The sequence below is a fragment of the Crinia signifera genome, chromosome 2 (genome assembly GCF_055691185.1).
Source record: "Crinia signifera chromosome 2, ASM5569118v1, whole genome shotgun sequence".
Taxonomy (NCBI): domain Eukaryota; kingdom Metazoa; phylum Chordata; class Amphibia; order Anura; family Myobatrachidae; genus Crinia; species Crinia signifera.
The window spans coordinates 27,653,743-27,671,130 of NC_139218.1; the positions used below are offsets into that span (position 1 = coordinate 27,653,743).

Below are 17,388 nucleotides of genomic sequence, written 5' to 3' on the forward strand. Positions count from 1 at the left end.
AGTGGGCAGACTGAGCATTGAGGAAAAGGGAGCACAAATCAGCACAGTGAGAATTGTGGGTTATAATCTTACAGGACTGTTCAACTGTGTCCTCACAGGCCGATCCAGCAGGCTGTTATCGGTGGTTGCCGGGACCCGAGGGGGTGCTGGGATCGGCTGGCAGGGAGGGAGGAGGGGCTGTTGTGATGGCGGCAATGCTGCAGTCAGCAGTATGGCCATTGTTCCGTGACTGTAGAAATAGACTGTGCTGCACATGTCTACATTAGATCCGATGCTGCATAGCACGGTGCGATTTGCACTATGCAATTTTTGGTACTTATGTAATATCTGGGCTCACGTTTTTCTTATGAGACCGCGTGCGCTCGCCGCGCTTCGGGCACGGTGGCTCGCTGCGCTCGCCACACTATATAAAATCAACTCCATGCGTAGTTGGATAGTAGGGGTATGAAAAAAAGGGTTGCATTTAACATGGGAGCCCAGATAATACATAAGTACCCAATTTTTACTGCAATTTGCATGTCGCACCATGTGGACACACCAATACTTATTTAAACAGAGGGCAACACAATAAATATATGAACTTTAAACCAAATACTGATTTGAAAACATTATACTACAATGTGCATGTACTGGTAAGAAATTAAGGTACTTGTGTAGTTTCACGGCGCCCAATATATCGGATGCGATATCGGCCGATATATCGATGCGATTCGAGGCAATTTTTAACCTGTTCATAACCCCACTATATATAGTGTGGCCAGCGCAGTAATCTGCGTCCGCTCACCACGCTTCGGGCTCAGTGGCTCGCTGCACTATATAAAATCAACTCCTTGCATAGTGGGGTTATGAACAGGTAAATAAATTGCATCGATCGCACCGATATATCGTCCGATATCGCATCCGATATATCGGGCGCCGTGAAACTACACAAGTACCAAAATTAATAAATTATGATGATATATATATAGATATAGATATATATATATATATATATATATATATATATCTATCTATCTATATATAAAAAAAAAGATACACCGATGTTTTAAATTAAATTAATATCCAATCAAGTGATGTCATTTGTCCCTAGTATATCAAAATTAATTCAGCCCAAATAAATGCCATCACTGATTGGGAGAAATTTCTGTGTCACTATCTTTCATGCAAACGTAGCAACAATTGCAAAATGTAATTGAATACGACCACAAAGCAAGAATAATCTATGGAGCAAATGCATAGTAATACATAATACACAACATAAATATGAAGAACCATTGCAAAAGTAAAAACAAACATGGCAGCAGAACTAGGCCTAGAAATCCAGCAAAATAGGAGAACTCATAACATCATCCTTGATGAAAAGACATTTAATAGATAAATGGGTACTTGTGTATTTTGGCGGCGCCCACGATGAGGATCGCGTCCATCGTGTGTGAAAAATCGGGTCCATCGCGTTGCGTCGTGTGCATTAACATGGCACACGACGCGACCGACGCGATGGACGCGATTTCTCCATAGGCTTCAATGTTAAAATATTTAAACATTGAAATCGTGTCGGTCGCGTCGGTCTTGTGCCATTATAACGGCACAAGATAAGATGGACTTGATAAAGTCCATTTTACATGGAATAAAATGGGAAATGGGCCAATATGGCCCATTTCTCATTGTATATGTCCCCGTCATGTCCAAATATAACTGCCCCCCCATTGTGAGCGGCACCCCAGTATTGACGTCAACCCGAAGCGTGGCGAGCGCAGCGAGCCCGCGAGGGGCGGCGGTGCGCGTCCTCCGACCTTTTCATACCCCTACTATCCACGTCGGCGTGGAGTTGAGAATAGAATAGTGTGGCGAGCGCAGCGAGCCACCGAGCCCGAAGCGTGGCGAGTGCAGCGAGCCCCGCGAGGGGACGCGGACACCTGTGAAGCCCGCGTGGGGACGCGGATACCTGTGAAGGTATCCGCTGCGCTCGCCACGCTTCGGGCTCGGTGGCTCGCTGCGCTCGCCACACTATTCTATTCTCAACTCCACGCCGACGTGGATAGTAGGGGTATGAAAAGGTCGTAGGACGCGTACCGCCGCCGCTCGCCACGCTTCGGGTTGGCGTCAATACTGGGGTGCCGCTGACAATGGGGGCCATTTATATTTGGACATGACGGGGCCATATACAATGAGAAATGGGCCATATTGGCCCATTTCCCATTGTTTTCTATGTTAGATGGACTTTATCAACTACATTTGATCTTGTGCCATTATAATGGCACAAGTCCGACGCGACCGACAGTATTTCAATGTTAAAAATATTTTAACATTGAAGCCTATGGAGAAATCGCGTCGGTCGCGTGCCTTAACTTTAAGGCACACGACGCGATGGACCCGATTTCTCCATCGGGTTCAATGTTAAAAATATTTTAACATTGAAGCCTATGGAGAAATCGCGTCCATCGCGTCGCGTCAAGTGCCTTAAAGTTAAGGCACACGATGCCCGCGACGGGCGCCGCCAAAATACACAAGTACCGATAAATGGTTCAATTATTTTGAGATGCCAACAGCTCCCATGTAATGGGACCTACACACGAGGCGTTTTCTAAGCAAAGTCACTAGATCGCTTACAAAACGCCCTTACATTGCTCCATGTGTAGGGGTCATTGAGATACTTATTCGTGATCCAGCACATCGCTAACACCTGGTGATTAATATCCAGACTGCTGGATAAATCTAGTTGGTCACAGGGCCAGTGTTCTTACCGGAGACAGATCACTGTGCAGAGTGCCGGCATATTGCATTGCAGTGCTGTATGCTGAGCGTTCTTAGAAAACCTTCATTGCTGAGATAGCTCAGCAGTGTAACGCCGTGTGTAGTCCTCAAAGCGTACACACTTCTGGCCTATTCTTATACGTCAAAAGGTGAGTATTATAAGCAGTTTTCTTGTCTTTCTTGCCTGGAGAATATTATGTGTAACTATACTTTCCTAGTGCCTCTGAAGAATGTTTAAATGTAGGACCACTATTACAGGCACCTTTGGGTGGGGTGGCACCTATAAAGTTGTAAATCAGATTTTTTTCTGTTTCTTCAGTGTCTTTATATTCCAACCGATGAGAACTGAAGTGAGCTCAGGGATTACGTTATGAAAATGGCGACGCATTTTAAGGCGCTTATTGAGGTGTCAAAGAAGGCAAGTGACTCAAATAGAAAAAATAAATATAAGGTGGCAGGCAGTGCACTATATATGATGTATATTTATTTCAATAAAGGTTCATACCCTCTAGTATCTTATTCCATGTGACTACCTTTGTGCGTTCTATCAGATTCCACATACATGCTCAAGAATTCTCACAAATATATGCTGTGTATCAATATTCCTCACAAGATAACTGGCAACACTTTTTGCAATAGTACAGACTTTAATTGCAGTAACATTCCATTGTAGCATAGATCTTTGTGAAATCGCAACAGTCTCACTCAGCAGGTTTCTACACAGTGACAGCAAAAGACCACTTGGGTATATTTAATATATCCCAGTGGTAACACTGGTCCTGGGACTGACAATTAACTAGATTTATACAGCAAGCGGGATATTATTTGCCAGGCGTTAGCGATGCGCAGGGCAAGTGGTAGCAACACCTCCGCACAAAAATTATCCATATTTCTTAAGGGGTCCTTTTTCAAAACTAGTGTTCATTCTAGCACCCGCCATCTTTGAAAACCCATGCAGTTCCTCTTCCCTGCCTGGCGGGCCGCTGTCTGCTATAGTGTTTCTAGCACAGTGTGGTCTGTATATCAGCACCTGTGCTAGAAGCACTACAGCAGACAGCGGCCCCCCAGGCAGGGAACAGGAACTGCATGGGTTTTCAAAGATGGCGGGTGCTAGAATGAACACAACAAACATATAGCGTCCTGTGCGATTGGCACAACCCACCCTGTTCTTATTGAGGTTTCGCAGTGATTTATATTTTTCTCCTTTGTACCAATTGGCACAAGTGCAGCAGAAACCATTACTATAGCTCACAAACTACTGGAGGTGGCGAGCAGAATAAAAAAAAAATTGATCTGGCTATGACATGCCCAAAAATAGCACAGCCAATGCTCTGTACGGGCTTAATCTTGATACATGCCTAAATCATGTGCACCTGGGCCAAGTAATGGGAGCCCAGTAACTTGCACCAACAACTGAATATCACCCTGTTATAAGTTCCTTTTAAGGGGTTCATTCAATTTAAGGGGCAGTTGAGAAAGAATGTGAATGTATATATTGCACAGATCGCAGTCTCATGGACCGTACCCACTTTGCTATTCAAAGTCTATACAGAACTTTTGGGGTACAATACTTTTACAGTGTTTTAAGACAAGTTTGCAAAATGTATAGAGAAAAAATACCCTAAATCCAGCCTGCTAAGGAAAGAACATAAACAATCCTACCAAGGCCAACATTATAGCTGCACATAGTGATTGTGTAGAGGTATTTCCTCAGATAATAAACATTGGGGTTCATTCAATCCTGCGTATATATCGTCGGAGGAGAGCTCCCTAAGCTATTTAAGTCAGTGGGGTGTTATGCCAGAGAATGCTGGTACTGACAAGAACTGACATTCTCTGACTTAAGTGCCCCGCCAGTGTCTGCATCGCGCTAGGGAACCAAACAGCCAAGTAAAGGCAACCACAGACCAATCACACGGAAGGTAGCAAATACATTTTTACATTTTTTTATTTTAGCTCTAAACATTGTTCTTTGGTTGATATTCTTAATGAATACTCTTCGTTCACCACAAAGAGACCCTTTTATCTGCATTGCCTGCTGCAGCGGTGTGTGAATCATTTGCTAAATGGGGTACAAAGACAAGTCTAATATCTTCTTATAATTAATCTGCAACATTATACCAATTCCTCCTAGCCAATTAAAACAAAACAGTGAGGGAATATGTATGTTCTGTGTTGCAACTGTGGGGGGTGGGGTGGGGGTGGGGGAGGAGTGCGAGTATGACCTGGGTTCTGGATCAGAGTTGGCCCTGAAATATTCAGCCATTTGCGGCAGCAGTTGAGTGTCCAACTGTCAAGTGAAGAAATTGAAAATAAAACTACAGTTCCCAGCAGCCTTTGCTGCCAGGAGCTTTAGATTACTTACTGTTTATTTACTATTGTGTGGTGCAGCCAGCAGAGTCAGATTAACAGGGAGCAGAGGGGCAAGTGACCTCAACCCTCCCCCTTCAAGGCTGCAAACAGCACAACAAGTGCGGCAGGAATTGTAGTCCAGAGAGGGGGACAGGGCTATATAAAACTGTAGTGTCAGGCCAGCCAGCAGCATGGGAAAGAGGAAGGTCACAATACTGCTGCTAGGCTGATCTTTCTAGCAAGACGCTCATTGTCTGCTGATCCGCTCTGCCAGTCCCTCCATTGGTTTCCTGTATTTTACCGTATTCAATATAAAATACTTCTACTCACATATAAAGCTATTAACCATTCTGCACCAGCATATATCTCTTTACTTATCACAAAATATCTCCCATCTCGACCACTCCGCTCAAATCTGTGTCTCCCTTCTGCAGGGATCACTAGCTCCCACTCACTGTTACAGGACTTTCATAGAGCTGCACAGACCCTATGGAATGCCCTTCCACACACACTAAAGGTGCCATACATCAGACAGACCTACAATCATGATTGTGTCCAATTTCCCTTCAACTCCCTGGCAGTCCTTGGTCACAATCTGTCATAAAATCCACCTGCTGCATGATTCTATAATTGAAGCTTCATTGAAATAGGGGGCTGGCCTACTAGGATCAAAAAGGATAGGAGTACCAAAGATCCATTTTTTTTATTTACAGGTAGCCAGCAACTACCTATCTGCTCACATCTGCTGTGTTATGCCAATATTATATAACCCAAATGCAGCAATCCTCTGACAAACTGTTTTCATAGTGACAGAATTGTGCAAAAGGACGTCCACTGTATTTGCCACTAGAAACTTCTGTGACTCCCAGCATCTTCACTGCCACGGGCAGCCCAGAAGCTGCACCTCTCTTCTCTGCTAGTCAGGGTGGGGGGGTGTCACATGACTCTGGTTGTATGAGCCATCTAAAGACAAATTGTATGTGCTTATCTGCTCCCAATCCCAACTCATCTGACGTGCAGCACGGCCCCCCCTTGTCGGCATTTTGACGTCAGCATTTTGACAGTCGAGATTCCGGCGTCTGTATTTCAACCGCCGGCATTTCATACCGTATCCCTCTTACCTCCAAGTCTGTCTGTTACCCAGTTTGTTTTAGCACTGTCTACAAGCGCAACGGAATCTGCTGCGCTATATAAGAAACTGTAAATAAATATTCAGCCACATCATGAGTCAGTCTAAATGGGGAGGGGGATATAGTCACTAGGACTCCTTAATTGAGGTCGAGTCAAAATGTTAAGACTTAAGGCCCCCTTACACTTGTCAACTTATTGTCTCAACAAATTGAACCTGATTGACTCGAGATTTATCCTATGTGCAGGAGGTTCAATCTCTTCCAATCTCTTGGTTATACTCAATGGCACAGGATTGTGGATTGTGTCCTACACATCAGGCACATCAGATTTTGTCAGACGGCACATCAGATCTCGTCAGATAAATTGACTCACATTGGATGAAATCTCACAAGTGTAAGGGGCCCTTTAAAATCAAAAGGACTTGGTCCAGAACCCCTGGTACCCTCCTCTCTAATGAGCTAGAAGATTTTGATTTGAATAATTCGAGCATTTGGGTTGAGACTCTCCAAAGTGCAGAATGGAATAAATGTGTGACATGTATATGGGGTGTGATATTAAGCTTGCATCCAGGCAAATACCCATTTCTAGACCCTGGGCACATCTGTATCATGAAACAGTGTATTATCATATCACTCCCAATGTATGTGAGGACACATCTGCATCATACTACATACTAGTGGATTATACCTCCCATTATATGTGTGAGGACGCATCTCTGTCATGATACATACTAGTGTATTATCTCCCCCCCCCCCCCCTTTGTGGGTGTGAGGAGACATTTGTATCATGTACACACTAGTGGATTATGCTCGTGCCCCGACCCCGTGACCTGCAGATGCCCCCTCTTCAGGGCAAGTGCATATGACAATGCTGGCACACGCTGGGACTTGTGGTTCCACAGCTAATAGCAGGCTGATTACAAAGCACATGGAGACAGGCACCCGATGGTGTACAAGGCCTGCGCCGTGTGGACGTGTCGTCGTCCTCCTCCTCTTCCTCCCCCCATCCCTGCAGGCCTCCCCGCACCGCAACCCCGGTCCCCGCGCTCGGGGCCTTACCTCCTGGTTGAATGCGTTCACCGCGTCCATGCTGCTGCCGTGTAAGGGGCGAGGTTGCCGGGGAGGAGGGGTCAGGGGAGACGGCTCGTCTCCGCGGCTGCTTCAGCCTCTGCTGCCCTGCTCGAGGATCGCTACCGCCGCGGTGCCCGTTCCGACATGTCCCGCGAGTGGTGGAGGGGTGTGAATGACGGGGAGGGGGGGAGACAGCCCGGGGTAACGGTGAGGTAGCACCTGGTGTGAGGGAACAGAGTGGGGGCTTCGCTGCCTCACCGCCGGAACAAGATGGCCGACCGCAGGCGGCGCGGGGCACCTTGGGTAGTCAAAGGCGGCCGGCCGCTGCGTCACCAGCCTCTTCCCGCCTTCCCCGCGCGTGCTCGTCGTGCTGGTAGAGACTAGATCCCCTTCAGTTTGGGTTACAGGATGTGACGTTCGGTGAGGGCGGAAGCTGTTAGATGCCCTTACGACGTTTTGTACTGCATCTGTAATTCACGTAGGTGTAGGTTATTTTGTTTTATTTTAGCTGCATTGTACCCTTGCGGGCACGGTGGCTGGCTTTGCTCACCACAGATTTATATTCCCCCCTCCAGGTATACATGGACCTAGTGCATGATGGGAAAATTGACTAAACTGAAGGGAATCTGACCCCGCATTGAACGGTGGGGGTGTTTTCCTCTGCCCCTTATACTCCTTTCACATCGCAAACCCGTGTTCAGCCCAGGTCGTCCATTATACAGAGGGCGTCCCAGGTTTAACCCTTCTTATAACCCGCATGGGAATGCTGGGTTGGTCAACCAGGGTTATTCGGTGTGGAGCGTTGACCAGGCACATCACCAACCCGGGTTATTTGTGCGATGTGAAACGGGTATGCCAGTAGTCAGTGTCTGGTTACTTTAGTGTAGAGATGGCCATCAGTGTTTATACCGGACTGTGGGCCGTGTCACCCTGGGGACTTGCAGAGGTGCCCTGGTTGGTGGTCCATGACCAATTCTAATTATTATATAACCACAATGTATTTCAATGATAATTGTTTGCCCTAGGTGTGTTGGTAAAAAATATTCTGACACTCAGGGGTACCGTGATTCCAAAAAGTTTGGCAACCATCGATGGGGGAAAGGTGAGCTTCAATCAATGGCTGCATTCTATGGTAATAGACACACTAGATCATCGATAGTTTTACCCATCGGAGGTCATCACTGCTCTTTCAGTGATTTACAATCACAGCCTGGGGACAGGCTGAGTATAGAGGGTGGAGCTATGCTCAGCGTCTGGACGCCTTGCAAAAAAAAAAAGTTTATTCTGTGCCATCAAGCTCCCTGATGGCAAAACCATTCTCCCTCACTCGATGACTGTAAATCAACGATGGTCGATGGCCAACTCTAAGGTGGTCATTGTTGTGGTCGTCATCGATGGCAGCATAATATGTAATGGATGACCATAAATGGTTTTAAATGGTTTAACTATCCTTTTTCTTTGAATGACCATAAATGGTTTTAACTATCCTTTTTCTTTGAATGACAATGGGCCAATTAGAACCTCGGGCGGGGTATCAGGGGGAAATCTATACTTCGGGGGAAGAAAATATTCAGTTATACTGTGCTATTATTGGAGGGGAACCATCTGGATCTCCTCCATCGATGGCCAAACTATTCTAGATCGACCATCAGTGGTGCCGAAAGTGTGTGGTGAGGGGGATGGGGTACTTTTTACCCAGGCATGGGTCTGCTGGGCCAGAGACAGGCTACCACAGCACAGCCTCTCTCTCCAGCTCAGCACATGCTGAGCTGGTAAAATAGACAGCTGCAGCAGCAGCCTGTTCCCCCTCTCCCCACTGTTTGTGTTAGGAGGCACCCACCACCCCACACAAATTACAGAGTTTATTTTACCGGGACCTGGCCGACTTGTCGGCGCCCCTGTCGGCCTTAAACCATTGATTATTATGAATCATCGATGTCCAGCCCTACCACAATTGAACGGCTTGCAGATGACATCTCCAAGTGGCCACTGAATGCTGGAAGACCCAGGTCTGGTGTGAAGGGTAACAATCTGGGGATAACTTTATAAAGCTATTCTTATGTGTTTGTTATTTGGGTATCCACTGCCAGAAGGAACTAATTTGCAGCAATTCAATTGCACTAGTATCAGCACTGAGACTTCTGTTCACTGCCACATAGAGTGGTGAGCATAATTGTGCAAAGTGTTTGGACACCCTATCCCCATCACTCCTGTCCAAGGTCTCCAAATGCCTCACGGCCATCTCAGCCTGGATGACCCAACGCTTCCTGAAACTAAACATGGCTAAAACTGAACTTCTAATCTTCCATCCCCCGAACATCCCCTCTTCCCCCACTATCTCCATCAGCATTGGTGAAACCGAGATCACCTCTACCGACCAAACGCACTGCCATCATTGACTCCTCCCTCTCTTTCACCCCCCACATTCGTGCTCTCTCACAGTTTTGTCGTTTTCACCTCCGCAACATCTCGCGCATCAGACCATTCCTCTCCACTGACGCGACCAAAATTCTCATTCACTCTCTTGTCATCTCCCGCCTTGACTACTGCAACATCCTTCTCTCTGGGCTACCTCTCGCCTGCCTCGCCCCATCTCCAATCCATTCTTAACACCGCTGCTAGGCTCATCTTCCTCTCCCCCCTCTCTACCTCCGCCTCCCCCCTCTGTCTATCTCTTCACTGGCTCCCCATTCCGTTCCGAGTTCTTTTTAAACTCCTCACCACCACCTACAAGGCTCTCTCCACCGCGCCCTATCTCTCTTCACTGATTTCTATCCACACTCCCTCCCGTCCTATTCGCTCCGCCGCCGAACGCCGCCTGACCTCTCACCTAATCACCTCCTCCCACTCCCGTGTCCAAGACTTCTCTCGCGCTGCCCCCCTGCACTGGAACAACCTCCCGCCACCCATCAGGCTTTCTGATTCCCTTACCTCCTTCAAGCGCTCTCTCAAAACCCACTTCTTCTGACTAGCCTATCCCTCCTCTCCTAACTTCTTTCGATCCTTCTATCCTGCCTACCCTACCCCTCCATCCATTCCTATCCGTTCCGACTTATCCCATTGTTTTTTGTTCGTCCACCCACCTCCTTTTAGTCTGTTAACTCTTATGAGTAGGGCCCTCCTTCCTCACGTACTCACCCTACCTCTTTACCTCACCAGTGCTCCTGCCCTGTTCTTCCCTTCCTCTACTTCATCTTCAGTCTCCTCGACAATTTCAACACCTACTTCAGAACTGATGCTGATTTTAGTTCTACAGCTATACCCCTATTTATGCTGTATTTTATCAACACACCCTGTACCTTACCTTGTAATTTGTTTTCTGTTTGCTATGTACCGTGCTGGGGACACTTTGTGGCGCCTTATAAATAAACAAACTACTACTACTACTACACCCAAAGGGGACTTATTGCACCATGCAAAGATTTTGCATTGCTGGAGTGTGCAATGTGCTCACATATTGCCAGCTGCCCCCTGGCTGTGTGACGCCACGCTGCCGGATCCCCTCCTTCAAGCAGTCCTGGAGCAGTTTGTCCCAATCAGCAGTTTTCATAAATCTGGGGGGCTAAGTGAGCCCCACTATGTTGTAGGTGACAGTGGCGATAAACACACAGCCTACTGAGCAGGTCTGAATCGGGCCCTAGGACAAGAAAGGTGGCCCCTCTCAGCTCTGGGCCCCATAGTGGCTGCACCCCCTGCGCCAATGGTAGCTACACCCCGGTATATAACACATGTAACTGTGACAGGGAAGGTGGCCCCTCTCAGCTCTGGTCCCATAGCGGCTGCACTCCCTGCGCCTATGGTAGCGACACCCCTGTATAAAACACATGTAACTGTGACAGGGAGGGTGGCCCCTCTCAGCTCTGGGCCCCATAGTGGCTGCACTCCCTGCACCTATGGTAGCTACACCCCTGTGTATAACACATGTAACTGTGACAGGGAAGGTGGCCCCTCTCAGCTCTGGGCCCCATAGTGGCTGCACCCCCTGCACCTATGGTAGCTACACCCTGTATATAACACATGTAACTGTGACAGGGAAGGTGGCAGCTCTCAGCTCTGGGCCCCATAGTGGCTGCACCCCCTGCGCCAATTGTAGCTACTCCCCTTGAATCAACATTCTCCCCCAAGCATCTGCCTCTCAGCAGCCTTCTCAGCCCCTCCGGCCACCCCACTCAGCCACTCCACAATCAATGACTGTGAACAGGCAGACCATGTCCGGCCACTGATACAACAACCACGCCGGGCCCCTGCGCAATGCTCACAAAAGAGGGGTAAAGTGTATATCCAAGTGCACACCAGCTGCTAAGGTGAATATTCCCCTAGGGTGTTTCTCTAACACCGAGAAAAGTAGAGAGACCAGATACAAAAAGATGGGGTTAACCACCACCAGCGCTAGATAAATAAAATGATACTTCTCTTATGTGTGGTTATTCCTCTCAACAGGATCGGTATATATCATATATCCTTGGGCTCATATTCATTTGTACATGAAAAAAGAGCATATATTCCACATAGTGTATACCATTTTAATACATCACACACAACAGGGGGTATTCAAACCAGCCTGCTATTCATTCGACCTATTAAATATGGGGCCTGTTCTTCCGACAGTCGGAAAGTCCCAGCATTGGCTAAAACAGGTGCTGACAGTCAGAAACGCCCGTGGATTTGACAATATAAATATAAGTGTACGGAGACCCAAGGGGTGACATTCTATGGGAGGAGATAAATGCGCATTTTTTTATCTCGCACCACATCGCCGCTCTTCGCACTTTTTTAATTCGCATTTTTTGGTAATAATTTGCATAGTTAATGGGATGCGATTTGGAGGCTGAAAAGTGTGATGTAGTGCGATTTGCGGTGAAGTGGTGCGATTTTATGACACAAAAAAGTGCGATTTCTTCCGCCCGTCATGTGCGAGTTTTGGACCAACCGAAGTGCGATTTACAAGACTGTCTCCGCATGACTAAGAACCCCCTAACCTATTGGCCCACCTCTGTCCCCTCCATTATGCATCACACCCCCTATATAAAGGGGCACTGGCGCAATTTCACTCTTTGATAGGAAGTAAGGAGCATGGAGAGGGGCAATGTGAGCAGAGGAAGAGGTGTTGGTGGCAGAGTGAGGAGTGGCAGAGTGAGCAGTGGCAGAGGGAGCAGTGGCAGAGGGAGCAGTGGCAGCAGCCAGCCAAGTGGGAGAGGCAGCAGAGGACTGCTGAGGTCGTCCTCCATTACAGGGAGTGGCAGCAGTGTGGCAGGCAGCATGGACACAGCAAGGCCAGACCAGGCCCTGGCGGACCAGCCCCAGCAGGAGGAGGTGGAGGGTCCGCTGGCATCCCCATCCTATACCCAGGACCTATTCCATACCCCAGAGCAGCTGCAGGAGGGCCACATGTCAGAGGTGGAGGAAGATGGAGGTGAGGAGGAGGAAGACACTGGCATGGAGGAGGAGGGGTACATGGCTGGAGTAGAAAATGAGGAGGAGGAGGTAGAAGCTGGCCACACAAAAAGTGGCCGAAAGGTCAGATTCTCAAACGAGGAAAATGCTGCGCTTGTCCGGGCTATCATACCCGTGTTTGACCGGTTACTGGGGAAAAGTCACCACACCCACAGCGGAAAAGGGCTATGTGGAAGGACATCACCCAGGCGGTGAACGCTGTAAATCAGCACAAGCGCCTGGTCAGAAATGTCAAGAAGAGGTTTAACGTTATCAAGAGACAGCTCAAAAGTAAAATGGCCATGGAGTTGGAGGAGGCCACCAAGACTGGCGGAGGAAGCCCCACCACTGTCTGCTACACGTCCTATGAGGTCAAGTTAAAGCAAATCATACCCCCTGAGGTCCTGCCTGGCATGCACGTCGCGGATACCGATAGGCCGCCTACGCCATCCAGAGCTGGTAAGTGTGACCACATGCAATCTTAAACATACATGGCAATGTTTTCAAACTGTAATGTTCACTTGTATTGTTATGCTAAGTAAAGTGCTGCTGTAGAACTACATAGCCTAGCAAGGTCAGGAACAAAAAATTGCCTGCTCCTACTTTCAAATTGGTCATAACGCTGGGCCTTGTAGTTCCACAACTGCTGATATTGATCAACACTTTAACATTCTTTCTAGCAGCTTAACATGTATGTGGCCCAAAAAACATTGGTGTACTGGTGGTTTAGCTGCCATGCCTACATACCACAGATTATCCACCAGTTGTAATGTGTCAAATAGTTTAATAATAATCTAACAAAAAATTCAGCTGTAAAACATATGTCAAATAATGTGGGGACTAAATAATGTAGTCCTTAACCAAAGGAAGTATTGTCCAGTAATGTAATTTCAATGCATTTTTGGCATAAATGCTTATCCACTGCAAGGTAGATAATGGCTGCCCATCTTTCCTTTCACAGATTGTCCGTCCCGAAGTGCTCACGCATCAAAGAAAAGAAGGCCCGTTGGAGCAGAATCTGTGGAAGCAGGTTAATGAACAAAAAAACAGGCCATTACACATACAGTACACACACCCATGTCACATCAACAATATCTCACACTACATTCATCTCCTGCTGCTACATTGCAACGGAAATGAATGTAATCTGACCTAGCCATCTCACTTATTATTAATGTCAATGTTACATGCAGTATCGGGGTACATGTGTAAGTACATAATACCCATAGGTATGTGTGTTCAGCATCTCAAGCCCTTTCAAAGACAGTACTGAAGAGAGACTGGCCTATATATGCATCAGTACTTACCTCTTCATCTGTATCCACAGGTACTGTACAACTAGGAACACAACCAACAGAATCCTCTATGATGATGTTGGACGAAATGGACATCATTCTAGAACCGTGGAGACCTTTGCGGCTGAGGAGGAAATACAGACGTCATCACAGAGTGATCTTCCCCCAAGTGGGGTGACTCCCAACCCACCCCCACCCACAAACACACCCCATACAGCAGCTTCTGCTGCACAAGTAGCTAACTCCTTGGTAAATTTCAAGGAGAAACAAATAGAATTTATGGCCTCACAAAGCCTGCAAATAGGGAACATCCAGGGGTACAGGCGTCACACTTTTCTTCAATTAAGCCAATCGTGTACAGCGCAGACCAATGCCTTAATAGGTATGCAGGCACAACTTCAGCAGATGGAAGGCAATGTCATAGGTGCAGCAGATTTTTTCACACACTTTTGGTCCGCATGAGTTATCGCACATAATATGCGATATCCGTCCCTTAGCGCATCCTATTAAATATGCGATTTCAAGGAAAAATGCGATGTCGCCATTTTTTTTTTACTAATATTTGCCAAAAAAACACAAATCTCATCCCATAGAATGTCACCCAAGATTTCTGTTGCCGGCCCTGCGTCCGACCCCTGACTCCGATCCGATGAGCACTGAATGCGCATCAGATCGGATGGGATGTCAGACGCATCCAATTTGGGCAGATTTCAATTTAAGTCAGCCCAAATCGGACAAGTGCATAGTCAAATAGTCAAATCTTCCAGCTGTTCTGTAGTTTCCTCATTGCTTTACATGTGAGAGCATTTGGCCACCAGGGGGTGCTGTTGTACCATAATGCATACCAAACCATAACTTTTATTTTCCTTTTTATATAGCCAAAACAATAAATAAATTTTTTCATATTTTAAAGCTTTCATTTCCTTATCTTCAAAAAGTGGCTATAGAAAGAGCCTTCATGTGTGTTTTCCAAGCCTAGCCCTCTTCTGGACAGTTGCAGGGAAATGACTATCAATTCCGCATACTTCACAACTGTCCCGATTTAAGTGGGACTAATTTTCCTAGGACTATCTCGCGTCTCGCTCGCGGGCAGCAGTGTCCCGCAGTAGGGGGGCAGTTGGAATACCCCCTGTCACTCGCTGCTCTGTTTAGCATGCACACTGCATCTATTCACGGAAACTGAGTAACTGGGGGCATGGCCAGCAACTCAGAGAGCACCATGCTCAGCACAGTGATGAAAACAGGGTGTGGCTCATTAAGCCACGCCCCTTTTACAGGAGGCCACGCCCATTTTTGGGAGCTCAGCAAATTACAAATGTTGGGAGGTATCATACCTCGCAACTGTCCCGCTTATCGCGGGAACGTCGCGGTTTTCTGGGACGTTCCCATGTCCCGCCTGGGGCCAGCAGTGTCCCGTGGTGGAGAGGATGTTGGGATTCCCCCCCTGTCACCCATGAATAGATGCTGTGCCCATACGCACAGCGTCTATTCCTGCAGCCAGAGGGGCTGGGGGCATAGCCACTGGTGCAGTGCTAACACCAGTGATGTATCTGCTAAGGCAGACTGCACCCGGCGCAGCAGCATCCTGGCCGTGGCGCCCCCCCGCAGTTGATGCCAGCGGGGGCTCCCCCAAGGCTCAGCTGGAGCTCGGGCTTGCATCGCTGATAGGCTGTTCGGCGCTCGCTCAGTTATTGACTAGTCTAGACTTATCTGACTCTGAGACTTTGAGACGAGTGCAGAGGACGGCGATGCGGATGGGGAATGTGCTGTGTGCACGCGCAGCTGCCTGGTGCCGACCTGCTGTGTGCTGTGTCTGTGCTCTAGTCAGCTCTGTGTGTGCCACCCCCTGTGGCTGCCACTGTGTGTGTGTGTGTGTGAGTCAGACTGGCAGTGGCTGTCTGAGAAAACCTCCCCTAAGTTGCCCCCCTGGCTCCTGCTGCCTTACCCTAACAGGGTCCTCCTACTCGGCCTAGATCATGCAACCCTTTGCATTAAGCATGCATCCCCTGGCATAGAGCATGGAACCCCTGGCATTGAACATGAAACAGTGAAACCCCTGGCATTGAGCATTAAACCCTAGCAACAAGCATGTAGGTAAAAGAGGACTTATAAGGCATATTATGTAATGGGTGTGTGACATGTAATAGGCATTATGGTGTAAATTTTTGGTGCGCACTGCCCCTGTTTTTTAGTTTGTCTGACTCCTACACTTTGATCCTGGCTCCTAGATTTAAAAAAATGACATAATGTGTAATGGGCATCGCGGTGTGTGGCGTAAAATGTAATAGGCATCGCAGTGTGTGGCGTAACTTGTAATGGTCATCATGGTGTGTATCATAACATGTAATGTGCATCACGATGTGTGGTGTAACATGTAATGGGCATCGCTGTGTAGCTTAATGTGTAATGGGCATCTTGCCGTGTGGCATAACATGTAATGGTCATTACGGTGTTTGGCCTGTGTAATGGTTATTATGGCATGTGGTATAATATGTAATAGGTGCATGATGAGTAAGAGGCATTACAGTGTAAATTTATGGTGCGCACTGTCCTTTTTTAGTCTGACTCCTACACTTTCACGTGTAAGTGGAAATAAGGTGTGCAGAGTCAAGGGACAGGGCTGAGGGTGGGACAATGGGTGGGCTGTGGGTGGGTCAAGGGGCGGGGCACTGTCCAGGAATCGTTCAGCAAAAAGGTGGTAACCCTAGCTGGAGTGGAAACTTTACCATGCCTACAGACCACATTGCCTAGCGTGGCTGGGAAGAGACTTGTTGATTTCCGACCTCTGCTCCCAAGAGCTGTGGCAACAGGGGCCACAATTGAGTCATCAATTTAGATTTCTTGGTCTCTAAAAAGAATAGCCTGCAAAATGACAGGATCTGATTTGTGGTATTATATCTCTCTCTCAGCTTTATCTCTCTCCAAACGCTTATAAATCTGATCTTTTACCCCTCCTGCGGTCCTGCACCATTTCTCCACATGCTTCTATGCAGAGAATGGCTAGGAGCACTCTGATTGGTGGATAACTAGAGACATGAACCAATCAGCATGCTGACAGCCAATCCTTCTCTTGCTGCAGACTGGGAGTCAGGTAGAGGAGGCTGCACTCTGGTAGTATTCTCTACCGCCTTCCAAGAAGCTCAGGAGGCACACGACTGGGGGGATAAACGCCTGCCCCTGCTCGGAGGCCCCTAGAATCGTGGGGCCCTGTGCATCTGCCCATTGTGCCTATACCTTAGGATGACCCGGCAGCTATTCTCACATCCCCGCATAGGGATCAGTGAATCTTGCCTGCCATTTCTATAGGTTATTTTCCTGCCTGAATGTGCGAACACAGAGTTCTCCGCTGAATG

The 17,388-nt window shown here is 47.6% G+C and overlaps 1 protein-coding gene across 1 annotated transcript in view; it reads right to left on the reverse strand.

Moving 5' to 3' along the window:
* Positions 1-7,721, reverse strand: part of SCAF4 (SR-related CTD associated factor 4) — an 82,183-nt gene extending 74,462 nt beyond the window's left edge. The window contains exon 1 of the mRNA XM_083171850.1: positions 7,296-7,721. Within this exon, the coding sequence (XP_083027976.1) occupies positions 7,296-7,325 (30 nt within the window). The 5' untranslated portion in view covers positions 7,326-7,721. The remainder of the gene's footprint in view (positions 1-7,295) is intronic.
* Positions 7,722-17,388: the final 9,667 nt, after the last annotated feature.